At 40.6% G+C, this 13,865-nt stretch overlaps 1 protein-coding gene across 1 annotated transcript; it reads right to left on the bottom strand.

Annotated features, from left to right (window-relative positions):
* Positions 1-673: 673 nt before the first annotated feature.
* Positions 674-6,036, bottom strand: LOC117163581 (forkhead box protein D3-A). Its single transcript, XM_076621553.1, has one exon. The coding sequence runs from the start codon at positions 5,516-5,518 to the stop codon at positions 4,445-4,447; it is 1,074 nt and encodes a 357-aa protein (XP_076477668.1). The 5' UTR covers positions 5,519-6,036; the 3' UTR covers positions 674-4,444.
* Between the last annotated feature and the right edge of the window lie 7,829 nt (positions 6,037-13,865).

The following is a 13,865-nucleotide window of genomic DNA, read 5'->3' as shown; positions in this document are numbered from 1 at the left end:
ACATTTCGAAAATATTTGTTGCAGAAGATCAACTTTTCTCTATTTTACGTTGTTGGATCATTCATTGGATGTCGATGTGTCGGAGATTTATTTTTCCCGAAGGAGTCGCCAGCTTCGCTATTAGAACAATGATTTTCGTTATCACGACGTGCATCGTTCACACGACTTGAAAACACGCACGAATCGGCTGTGTAATCAGATCTACATAAACGAGAACGATAACGAAAATAAGGAGCCTTGAAACGAATAGAAAACGAACGAACGTCTCGTTGTTGCTTCTGGTTTAACGCGTCACGTGCCATGCGGGTCACACGTATTCCATTTTCATTCACCGGAGAAGAGTATTCTACGGGGTTTGATCTTGAAATGAAACGCAGAAAAGCAGGCGAAGATACGAAGCATACCGATAAAGTAATATCTTTGTTATTCGACGAGTACTTTGAATATTCTCCTTGAATATCTTTGAGTGCTTCACGATATTGTATATTCATAATTGAATGATTTTGAGTATTTTTAAATATTATTCTTCAAAGGTTTTCAATGCTTCCTAACACTATTTCTTCGTATCATTGAACAGTATCATTGAATATAATTGTTAAATGTTTCTGTATATTCTGTAAATGTCTCGGATATCCTTCATTTTTCAACGTTTTCAAATAGTATTTTTTATTTGATACTCTTGAATAACTTTGAATATTATTCTTGAATACTTTTTCAATGCTTGCAAAATATCGTTTGCTATCGTATCCCTGAAAACCTTCATAGGATAATGTCGAATAGTATTTTTAGATCTCTTTGAGCGATTTTGAATACCATTCTTAGATACCATGAAGTATCTTCCAATACTTCTAAATTCTTTTCGATGTTATTCCCCATTATATTATCTTCAATATTACATTAAATATCAAGTTTTTCAATTTACTCCTTAAAATTAATTAATTAAATTATAGAATTTCCAAACTTTCTAATTACAAATTATCTATTCTCCGCGGCACGGGACGCGTTAATAAAAGCAGACTAGCAATTTGTACATATCGTTCGATACTTTTATTCGTTAGAATATTTCTAAACAATTGTAAGAACCAAACTATAGCGTCGTTGGATAAAAATCCAATTGGTATTTAATTAACGAAATTCCTAAACATACTTAACCTGCTTTTCGATCAACGAAATACAAATGCGACCGGATTCGTTGCACAAATGTTACGCTGCGCTGTTACGTTCTCCTGCAATAATTCTTATCTGACAATCGTCATCGTACACGTTCGAGGAAAATTCACTAGTGGCTGGTATGTACACGCGTAGACCAACACATACGTAATCGTCATGGATGCGTATCTTTGCAGGGATTAATTGTAAATTATTCCATTCTCTTTTCCCGTGGATTCCTGCACATGCGTCTTATGCACGTTTAAAAACGCTCGAAAACAGACTCAAACACGCTGTTTCTGTATTAAAAATCGTCGACGAATTTCCGTCGAACTGTCGTTTCGCATTTCTTCCTTCCTTTCTCCTATTATTTGCGCGTAATTGTCTTCTTTTGAAAATCTGTTATGGAAAATCTTTCATCGAACAGCGAACGAGAAAAATTTCCAAAGAAATATTTCTCTTCGCTGTGTGTCATTGCGCAATTAAAACCTCTATTTGAGGAATTGAAACGACAAATGACGTTAGTACCAACAAAAGGTCCAAGTCGATTTTTCTATTAAGAGGAAATATAAATTTCACGTAGAATAAGAAGAGGAAAGTTATCGGTATTAAAATAGTTTATTGTAGCTTCTAGAGCTGTGATCGTAAATCAATCGTCTTTAAAAGATAGAAGAATAGCGTAGACGAATTTGTAATACAAATAAAATGTAACTAATGAAAAACAATTCCTGATACGCAATTTATTCTTTTTCTAAATTTATTAAATTGATAAACGCTGAAAGTCTATAATGTCCAGGCGTGATAAATTGTGCAAATGGTAAAATTAATAGAAGCGAATATTTTTTCTATTGAAAACCTTCTAACGTTTACGAGTCATTTGCGATTTCAACCCCTCAATTATAATTTCCTACAGTATAAAGTATTCTTTATGTGACTTGTTTCTTAGTACGGCGAATAGAAAAGAATTTCGGTTGAGAGTTGTGCGAATTACACTTGTGATATTGGCAATTTGATTTGTTTATTAATTTCCCAATAGATTGCGTAATGGTACTTTCGGAAACATGTTTCTTAAGTCGTAATTGATTTTGCAGTGTATCTGGCAACTTTCTGGTGTTGATATATTTGAAATTGGAAAGTTCACTTCGCCGAAATCTTCGATTTTCCTTCGATCTCCTCCGTCTGTATCTTCGATTTTATATAAATAATTAATTCTTTGGAATAAACATTTGTACAGTAGCATTTAAGTTCTAAAGAAATTTTAAAGGATTCGGACCATTATGATCTTACATCAATGTCTGCTTCATACACTGTTCGGAAAAAAGAGTTAATTATAAAAGAGAAAAACAAAGATTTCGTAATGTAACGTTTAATCTTGTGAAACCGCTAAAAACCTCATCAAACGATGAAGCAGCTCTCAAAATATCGCCAATCTTCTAATTGTTAGGTTGCTGTGCAATAAATGGCAAATAAATGGATTGAAATGTGTCTGTGTTCATTACGTAACTATGGCAATGATTATTGTTCCTCTATCGCGATGAGGATTACACTTCTTAGAATAGCATGCCATTATGTTCGTGTATCTTTAAATAAAAATTTATCGGTGCAAGTCTTTCACAATAAGAATAATATTGAGATAATTCCAATATGAACAATGGTATCCATTCTTGTACGTTGCAAGTAATTCCAAAGAATCCAATTGAATTAAAAACTAACATTTTATTATTTTTTTATCCATTCCTCGAATTTATTGCCACGTATTCCTACATTTTCGAGCTTTTCGAAAATCTTCGTCGCAAAATTCTGCTTCCAGATAATTTACATTTTTCAAAGCGCTCCGATGTTTTCTAAGATGTAAACGAGGCAGTAAATTACTAAAAAAAAAAAAAACTTGCATATAACTAACAACGAATTGTTCTTGGCCGAATAAACAAAAATAACCAATACAGACACGAATCGACCATTAGTTTGCCAATTTAATGTTTCGAACAGTGTATCAAGTCGATTAGTCCAAAGTTTCTCCGCGTAAATCGTTTCCTAATAAACCAGAGAAACGAAAGGATTTGTGTTTCAAAGCTCGCGTTACTCGCACGCCGGTTAAAGATGTGCAGTTTCGTAAGACAATAAAACTCGATAAGGCTCGATCTTTGCGAATCGTTGCACGCGTTTTCGCTATGAAAACCTCCCGTATCGAGGATCGAACACGAGAATCAAAGGTACACGAATATGTTTCGTAGTACGGAACGCGAGCATCCCCTATATGTGTGTGTATTTCTTTTTATTTTTTTCGTACAACGCTATGTACACTAAAACGTCTACTTGACCGAAAACCCGGCCCGAGCTTTACATTAAATCCGATGAAGAGAACTGACCTCCCCTCTCTATCGCTCTCTGCCACCCTCTCCTACCCTTTCACTCGCGCATTCTCTCTTTTTCTCTCACACTCGCGCAAACAATAGAAAGCTGAGCAAAGATTTGTTCGAGGATGTGCGTGTGCATGTGTCTGTTCGTTTGCATACGTGTGTATACGTGTGTACGTGTGTATATTTACAGTGCCGAGATATTAATCTATCGTTTAAGAAGCCTCCGGCTAAGAATAGAGCACGGAGGAAAGAAAAAATATGTGAAAATAAACGGGGTTGAAACAGAGAGGATGGAAAATTATGAAGTTCGATTCGCGAGGAATCGATTGTTCGTGACGACGCCGTACAGTCGCTAAGAATCGTTTCGACACGACCAAAGGGGATCTTTTCTCGTACTTAAACCACTACACTATTGCACTACACCTTTTTACAATTATCTCGACTCGTTCTTTTGTCCGTTCGTTCTTCTCTCTCTCTCTCTCTCTCTCTTCTTTTTTTCTTGTTCTTTTTTACACAAGTGCTTGTCGAAGTTGAAATCTTTGGTTCCGTCGCTTCTCTTCTTTTGGTATCTAGCTATTTTATCACTCTTCATAGTACGTATCACTGTTCTTCCACATATTATACTTTTGATTTCTGATAATAACGCGGAAGTGAAAAATTCTTTGCTCCTCCAATGTTCTTTTCTATAAATTTTCCTCTTCCCTTCCATTCACCTTTACAGTCTGTAACCGCTTCTTCGTCACCCAAAATCCATCACGAATGTCGAAAACATTCTCCACCGTCTCTCCTTGCCTGTCCACTGAAGTTCCCTTGAAAAAATTGCAATCTTCTCCGAAAACCGGAATCTCCAAGAAAAACCGAGATTTTAACGGAGATCCGGCCAATGCAGAGTGCCAGTCAGAAAGAATCTCGAAAAACTCGATCAAACAAATCCTCTAAACGAGAGGAGAGAAAGCCGACGCCTGACTCCTGATCTCCCTATGCTCCGACGGGCTGAGATCCAACAGCCCGCCACAATTCTGATCGTTTGCCGCCTGTTTACCGATCAGAGCGTCAATACTGAAGTTCCTCTTCTTGTCAGCCGGCGGATGGCTGCTCGGTATCGTGGTGGTCCTCGTTGGCGCAGGGTCGATTTGTCTGATCGGCGGAGCCGTGATCGGTACCGGTTTGTACAGTGGTGGAGGCGGTTCCAGGAAGCCGCCAAGCTTCAGAGCTTCCAAGGTCGACGGGGAGAAGTCGAGCAGGGGCAGACCGGGTGGCGGAGACAGATACGCGGCGCTTGGATAGGTCAGAGCACCGGGATGACCACCGCCGCCGCCAGGGCAAGGTCCTCGATCGCCGCAAATGGCAAAGGTCGCCATAATCGCCCTGTCTCGGAGCACATAATGCGGCGGAGGCCTCTTGTACCTCTTTCTGCGACGCAAGAAGCTCCCATTGTCGAACATGTCCTCGGCCAATGGGTCTAGGGTCCAGTAATTCCCTTTTCCAGGATTTCCTGGCTCACGTGGTATCTTGATGAAACAATCGTTCAGGGACAGATTGTGTCTGATAGAGTTTTGCCAGGCCGGGAACTTGTCGTGGTAATAAGGGAACCGTGACATGATGAACTCGCAGATTCCACTCAATGTCAGTTTCTTTTGTGGCGACTGAAGAATCGCCATTGTAATGAGAGCTATGTAAGAATAAGGTGGCTTGATCAAAGACGAGGACATCTTGTCGTTGCTATAGGACGATGCTTGGCCGGACGAGTTGTTCTTTTGTTGACTGTTGGCCGACATCATCGAGTAGTTCTTCTTGCTGCGACTTCCACCACGGTTTCTGGAGGACGCGGTGGTTGGCGGGACTGGAGAACTCGAGATGATTGGGCTGGACGATGACTGGGACGGTGACAGGTCGTTTTTGTCCAGACTCACCGGGTCCACGATCATGCTGCTGCTGTCAGAGTCGCGGTCGCTGTCCGCGCAGCCGTCGCACGACAGATTCGACATCATCATCCCACGCGGTTCCATCGTGATCGCTTCATGGGCACATTTAAGCCTATTTTTTTCTGCTTTTTTTTTTTTTGGAAACTTTAGTTTCTCTGGTTCTTTGGAAATAGGTGAAGATACTCGTTGTTGTTCGTGCTCATGGTGTTCTTGTCTTATTTCACCGACGAGGGATCGCTTTCGTGAATATTTGTACGCGCTAATGTGTACTTCCTGCGCTCTCTTGAAATATTCTTTCGTTTGTTCTTCTTAAATTTTTTAACGAGGTATAAATGTAGGTTATCCGTCGATGTTCAAAAGCACTGAACGAAATCGCGCGAGCATTTCTCTTTCGACATGTTTTCGCGAGGCAACTGTCACACACACGAGCTCCGTACGAATTGTTATCTTACGCTAATAGTTTGTTTCCACAACGATAACGAGCATTTTTCTTTTTACTCTTCTTCTCCGTGTCACCCACTCACTCTATCTCAAGGATGACGGCTGCCAGTGACGCACTCCACTTTATCGCTAACGATCTTGCGATATTCGCTAACCATCACGATTGCCCCTCATGCCCCCTCATCGAGCACGCTTCGACTTTCCCTAAAATACTACGATCTCCCTAATCTATCAGTTTCCAACAACAAGTCACTTCTCCCTTGTTCGATGTAACCAATCTCTCGTTACAGGATCACTCTCGGTTCAAATCCGACACGACGAAAAAAGAAAATGAAAATAAATCACAAGGAAAGTGGAAAACAACAACGATTCTTCCAACTGTTCGAATAAATTTCAATCGTCAATTGCCGGAGGACACAGTAGCCGCACTAGGTGTCGATTATCGAGAGAGTCCATGAGCGAGCGTTTCTACGCGATAAATCACGTTTGACGAGGTTAGGTGTACGAAATGCGGTCGAAGCTTATGATGCGCGGTTGCGAGTGTGCCAGCGCCGTGTAGGACCGTCTACGAGGCGAAATCGTAGGTCGAATTGATTCGAAGTGACTGCTTTGGTCCTACATGGGCGGACCAATGGGCGGGCATTTCAACCTCTCGTAAAAAGGGGATGAAGGGGTGGCGGTAGTGCTCCGGCTCTACCACCCCTCCAACGGCCGGTATTCCGGCGGATCCGGCGCGCTCCCTCCACATCCTCCTTCAGGAGAGAAGAGGAATCGTTGTCGTCACCACGAACGAGGAGAAACCCCCGGAGGGGACGTCGGAGTTAGGAAAATAGCGGGATAGATAAAGGGACTTTCGAGGCGGACCTGGAGGGGTAGAGAGAGGGCGAAATTGTAACACTCCGGGGGCTGCTTTGCTTTGAGCGGCACGGCAAAAGGACCAGGCGTTACGTACTAATAGAACCTGCCTGTACAGATTCTCCCTCCCCCATCTCTCTCTCTCTCTCTTTCTCTCTCTAGAGGTATCGATACCCGTTTTCAAATGTTCTCGCTCACCTGCAACTTCCGCAGTGTAGACGTGTTGCCTTTGGTTCTTATGCACGAGGGTTATGGGGTGAATGTCTGGTAAAGGATTTGGATATTTTGTCGGTGAGTTCGAGGAAGGGTGAAATGCTTTTTGAAATTTTGTAGAGGTTTGATTTAAGTAAATCATGAGAAAGGTTCGATTGATGTGACAGCGTAGAAACGACTTTTGGAATATTTTATTGGTAGAGTTTGGATGTGAATCAGCAATTGAGAATATTTCGTTAGTGGGATTGAGAAACGGATGGATTTGTTTTTAGTGAATTTTGCAGAGGTTCCATGAGAAATATCTTGACATATGCAACATCGGTATGGTGTTACAATGGCGGAGAGATTTCGAATATTTTATCGATGGAATTCAAGTAAGGATAAAAGTTATTCTTTTTTTAGAGGATTTCGTGAGAATTAGTATGAAATAATGTTTGAAGCAGTAGAACGATGGTGTACGGTTTTGGAATATTTTATTAATGGAATTAAGAGATAAATGGTAGTTAGTTTTGGGGGGTGGAGATTATATAGAGGCATAGCCGACGTAAAATTTGAAACAGGATTAGTGCAATATTATAAAAAGCTTTGGGTCATTTCGATGGTAGAACTGAGAAGAGAATGGAAATATGGTGTTAATTAGTTTGAAATAACGTTTCAAATAGTATTGACAACAGTGGTAAATGAGACAAAATGAGATTTGTAACTCTAATTAGCATCTAAATGGAAATTATTCTTTTTCAGGAGTTTTGTAAAAAGGAGGACCCGATTAGTATTTGAAATCAGTATTAACAGTATTCTACATTACTTCAGTAACTTCTTTGTTACCAATGCTATAAAACTTTGACTGAAGCAGTGTCTAAAATAATAACGTAGTACTAGAAGCAAATTCCTTTGTGCGATACAACGCGATCTACGAGTCACATAGCTCCTCATAAATACTACAATACTACCACATACGACGTAAAAATCACGATAACCTATGAATTTCTCGCTCGATCAATAAAACCTGAAAACCTTGCCAACTATCACAAATCGGAAATAAAAGAAAGAAATTCTTCAGTCGCGACGTTTCAACAAAATCGAACGATAGCGAGCCTAATAGGAGTAGCCGTGCAGGTCGCGAGATCCCGGCTAGGTTCTTGGATTTGCAGCCTCGAAATGGAGAACGATGGGATCCGTAGTATCGCCAACAGAGCGAGCCGAGCTGCACGCATCACGAGTTAACTTCCCTCAGGCAGCTCAAATAGAATCTGTATTACGCCGCGGTGGTACATAGAGAGAGGAACGAAGACGGCACACGAAACAGATCACGAGAAACAGAGACGAGGATCGAGTAAGTGAGACAGAGGAACACGATGATAGACACGAAACACGATAAAGGTGAGAAAGAGAGGAAGGGACCGAAGAGAAGGTGAACAGAAGAGAGAACGATGAGTCCATTGGTGGAACGAAGAGAGCGAAAGGGAGTCGAAATGGGGTGAGACAGAGAGGCATGGAGAACGATATAGACAGATGCGTATCTACCTGAGCGCACTATCGGTTCACAGAGCCGAGCAGAGAGCGAATATTGTGTTTACCCATACGCACGGCTTTGCGATGCAAATAATCTGGTATTATTGCACTTACTCCACGTAGCAGCGAGGTTCTTCCGTGACTGGCACAGCTTCAACCCTTCTTTCCTTTCTGCATCCCTTGGCCGAGTATTTATTTGCACGATGCACGCACCCGTATATACCTATCCGTTGTATCGAAATCTATCCTGTTATTACTGCTTCTTCTAAGAGTCGCGTATTATTTACAACGATCGTTTTTAGTCGCATCGATCAAGCAACATGGATATCCTACGCTCGCTTCTCGCACAATGGGGTTTATGATGGTTTCTCGAGTGATGCTCTTCGGATGATCGTGGTTATTGGAACTACGTTTTCTTGGATTATTTCGGTGAAGCGTTAGGTGCGGTAGAGTATGTTGTTGACGGTAAGTGTGGTAAGGAAGTTCGCGTTTTATGGGAAAGGAATTTTTGAAATATAGTAAGGCTGAGTTTCTTAAGCGATCGTATTCTAATTTTGTAACCTTGGGTTTCCATTTATTCATATTACGTGTTTTATCGTTGTATGGTAGGTAAGAATGCGCTGTGTTGTATAGTACTGTGCATTTTACAATTATATTTTCCAGCATACGTGACTTATAGCGAATGATATTCTAATTTACGAATATTAAACGAAATTAACGAAATCTCTGATAAAATTGAAAGGTTTTTAATGAAAACGAGTGAATGGAATTCCTAGTACTTTCTAACGCTTTCTTCATATTCAGAGGTTTTAACCGCAAGAATATATGAAGCATCGAGTAATAAGTAGAAAGGAGTAGTATATTTTCAGGCACACATTATAGAATTAACACAGTTTCTTCACCTTTAAAACCATTTTCAAGTACAAACTGAATACAGGAAGTTATGCATGAAGATTGATGATTTCGAAGAATGATATATAGCCAGGAGACTAACCCAATATAATGACGTTTGACTTGAGAAAATAACGAGTCATCAATGAGCAATAAACGAAAGTTGTGCCCAGTTGATTAATTTAAACTTATACAAATATACAACTTATACGAATATACAATTTTCCAGTAAACACCTAGCACCTGTATGGTATACCTGTATTTAGATCTAATTAATTGATAGACTGCATCTCTCACAATACAATTAAGACCTCGGTAGAAAATTATTTTATCTACCAGGTAACATATATATTAATAACACTTTAAATATGTTATATATTTGTCCATATTGTGTGTACTTTGTGCAATTTTGCATTTACAAATTTTCTACAAACCCATAAAAATCCGTAATCTGTTAATTAACACGTGCCGTAATACATAAAACGGTGTGCCGATAATTTTCCCAGCCACTGTATGTACCTTCGTGTTCCTCGTTTGTTTATCGTCCAGCAATATTCCCTCGATTGCTCGTTCAAGGAGAAACATATGGAAGTCACAAGGAAGAGGAAGATCCCTCTTCCTTTTCACTGTCGCCTGCCGTGTCTTTCGCTGATTCAGCGATTACCACATTAATCTCAAGTTCCGGGTAGGTTAGGTTAGGTCGATGGACAGAGGAACAGACGGCGGGCATACCCGACCATAGAAACCCTTAGGCGTTTCGCCATTCACTTCGCGACGGATTGCGGATTCCACGAGTTCCACTATTCGATTCGATTGCTTCTTATCCATGGACTCTCTACGCCACGCGTATTTACCTCTCCTGATTTCTTCCCTCTCGATCTCCTTCCGGTAAATCTGTCGAGGGTGTCCCTTCGACTTATTGCACGCTTTGCCTCCTGCCTCTTTTCTTACTCATACACTATGCTCAGTACGAGGAGAAAAAAGGCTGCCTGGTTAAATGATTTCGTTGGTTAACCCTTCGAATGCCAACATCGTCCGTGAAGATTTTTTTCTTCCAGTTAAGTCTCTGATTTTTCATCCAATTTTTTGTATACAATCCTCGAGAAATTCCTCTTGGCGATAGATTTATAGTGTATTGTTTTTGTCCCTTCTTGATCTTCGAAGCTTGATCTTCGTACTTGATATAATGTTTTGCAAATTTCGTTTGATACGTCTATTGCGAGTGTTTTTTCAATGACGTAGAACAATTGTGCATTTCGTGTGAAATAAGGAATCGAAATTATTTATGATTCGGACGATTGTTTATGGGATTGTTTATTCCGATGATTATTTATGGACGGTCTATAGTCCAAGGAAAATAATTACTACGTCGTCTAATCGGAATATAGAAATCTATCCAAAACATTCGTGCTTGACAAAGCAACCATCAGATCCTGAAACCTATCACAACCAACTTCAAACCGACGTCGATCTCCTCAAACCTCGACGACACCGGATATCCATATGCCTATCAACGTCCAATGTCTTTCAAAATTCGCAAGATTACGTAGACGCGCGGAAGAGATAATCGACGCGCAGGACGCGTGTTATGATCGATCTCGCAAAAGAATCGCGAGTGGAGGAAACTCGAAAGGGCCGAGGGCTCCGTCAGAGACCACCGAGCAAGAAGGAAGAAACGAAGGAACGTGGAGTGAAAGGAAAAGGAACGGTGAAAGGGGATGAACAGGGCGAGCAGCCAGGGCGGAGTCAGTGAAACGAGACCGATGAAAGTGTTTATGGGCAAAAAAAAGGGACTGGCTGCGTTGGATGACTCGTCGACTTTCGACGAAAAGCCGGCAAGATTATGCCGCCATCTTGGATGTTGGTAAATATCTCGTGGCACAAGAGGCTGTCGAGTAAGGGATCCAGCATGGGCGGAGAAGTAAGCTGCTACTACTACTAGCAGAGAAGGGAAGACTACTGGCTTCGACGCTACGGTAGTTGCGCTGTAATCGTTGTGCACCGAAGACGAAGGAGAGACGATCAAGGCAAGAAAGTGAGAAATCGAGTCGAAGGCGAGAGAAGGACGAAGAGAAGAAGTGGAAGAAGCGAATAAGGAGGAAGAGGAGAAAAAGAAAGAACGGTGGAAGGGGGACAAGTTGGTTGGTGCACAAGAAGAAGGAAGAAAAGAAGGTGGTGGGTCTTGGATTTGATGCTAGTGGTAGTGGAGAGTGGAGCAGGGGTTGGAAAAGGTAAAGAAGTGCGAGAGGTCTTCGGCACAGAAGGCGAATATCCCCCGCTACAAAGAATACTGTCGGCTTTGCACCTTTTCCAAGACACCGTTTTTCCCGCCAGTAACTCTCTGCCTTTTTTCCACCCCAACCTCCTCTCCTCCAACGTCGTTCCTTTTTACCTCGTCGTGCTTACCACCTCGAGAACACCACTCCTACGATCCTCTGATCCTCTCTCTGTTTCGCGACAAGCCTCCTTCGTTCTTCCTTTCCTCCCTCTATCACTTTTCCTCTTTCCTTCTTCTTCTCCCTCCACCTTCGACGTGGCCGCTTACAACTCTGTCTTTCTACTTCTTACTTTCTTCTTGCGTCTTCCTTTCTTCTTTTCTTGTCTTCCTCTTTCTTTCTTTTTTTGTCTCCTCCCTCGTCGTGTCTCCCGCCCCCCCCCCCTTTTTGATCGTAAGAGCCTCGTGTATGCGGTTAAAGAGAACAGCCATTTACCTACGCGATTCAGAAACGGCAAACTGAAGCTTCCTCTCGGCGAAAGAACCACGGATTTTCTCTCTGTGGAAGGCAACCGTAATCCCGGAATATTCTCTCCTTCTGCTGCCGGGCTTTACACAGATAGACCGACCACGTGTTTCGTATACAATTTCCTTGGACGCTCGTTAGGAGGAACGTTGCAGAGGAACGTTTCTGGGGTAAGAGCGGAACGACCAGCGATTCCACCGGAGCGGAGGAGGAGCACGCCATTTAAGCGAACGTTTGATCGTGTAAACAGTCTTGGGCTATAATGGCGGCACTCGTGCTTCTGTTTAAGAGGATTACTAACTTTGTTTCTTCGAGACAGTTCGGTTCATTAGAAATCTATCGGCGTATTTCTGAATTTTATATTATAGACTCGGGCTACTTACAAATACCTGCTTGCATGTGCGTTTGCTTTGTGTTTGATATTAGAACTACCAAACATGCAATTTCGGTTAGTGCAATTAATTGTCATTTTGTTAAAGTAAAAATACAGCTATTATTACGACTAGCTTATCTATTTTCATCATATAACTTTAATCGTAAGAGCCTAGGTACGTTATATTTGGGAAAACATAATAAGTAGAGTTTTAATATTAATTCGTGATTTGAACAAATGATACAAACGTATAATTTCTCAGCAATCTAAAAATATTATTTATTTGTTATGCATAAATGTAACTTATGTAAATATGACTGAGAGATATCGGGTAATCATCTTTATCTGATCTTAGTAAATCCATTCCTGAAGAAATTAAAACCTTTTTCTCACGCATGTGTTTGATATCTCTTAATTACTATAATCCTTTGCAATATTAGCTGGATAAATGTTAGTAATTTTTCTTCTGTAAACTAAAACATACGTTGCATGTTAACAACAACTGAAAGGAGAAAAATCATCAAACGTGTGCAAAAAATAACATTTAAATATTTCGATATATATATTATGTGTGCGTGTGTGTGTGAGTAAGAATGTTTCCGAGACCCGTAAAATGATAAACAACAACATATTATTATCACGAATAAGGGAAAAAGCAATTGAAAGTTGAAGATAAAATATAGCTATATTTTGTTTGATATTTAACTTTGAATACGAAAATAAATTAAATGGGAAGGCGGAGAGAATAATAGAAAACAGGAGACTGAGGAAACAGAATGGTAATAATAATACAATAATAAGGTTCGACAACAAAATGTGAATTTCGGGAAAAGCAATATAGGGGTATAAAGTGATCATAAAAATATACATATATTTATGTCCTTAAAAAGTATTAACATTATGGACCAAATAATGAATTTGTAAAAACGTGATTGTTCCGTTCCAAGGAACAAAAACTTGGATCTCTGTTAATTTTATAAAACACGTTTTCGCAGTTAAAAGGCTTACTTTAACCCTTAGAACAATTCCTTTCAGCAATTTATTGTCCATTGTACTCTCAATAGGCGAGCGTGCCATAAACGCGATTGCTTCCAAAGTGTAAATTAACTGATTATAACGATCCGATCGATCCTTATCTAATTATATACGAAATCTCACCTTCTTTATCGCGCTTCGAGCCGACAGAAATGCAATGAGCGATGATGCCTAGCGAGCTAATCTACCGATTGGCAATTTTCTTACGTTCAGTGATATCCACTATCGAGACTTCTGTTTTGCGCCTTGCCAAACGTCCGCCAAGCAAGATCAGTCTCGCGCGAGCCTTTCAACTGTGAACAGTGGTTAAGTCGAAGGAAAGATGTGAACCGAATTAAAAGAATCATTGTATAACGCGATAAAAATTATA

This window comes from Bombus vancouverensis, chromosome 9, assembly GCF_051014615.1.
Source record: "Bombus vancouverensis nearcticus chromosome 9, iyBomVanc1_principal, whole genome shotgun sequence".
NCBI lineage: Eukaryota > Metazoa > Arthropoda > Insecta > Hymenoptera > Apidae > Bombus > Bombus vancouverensis.
The sequence above is the reverse complement of the archived record's forward strand: the minus strand, read 5'-3'. Positions and strand labels throughout refer to the sequence as shown.

Bases quoted from the DNA above. Each gene is read 5' to 3' on its own strand.
- LOC117163581 (XM_076621553.1), bottom strand. From the start codon at position 5,518: ATGGAACCGCGTGGGATGATGATGTCGAATCTGTCGTGCGACGGCTGC.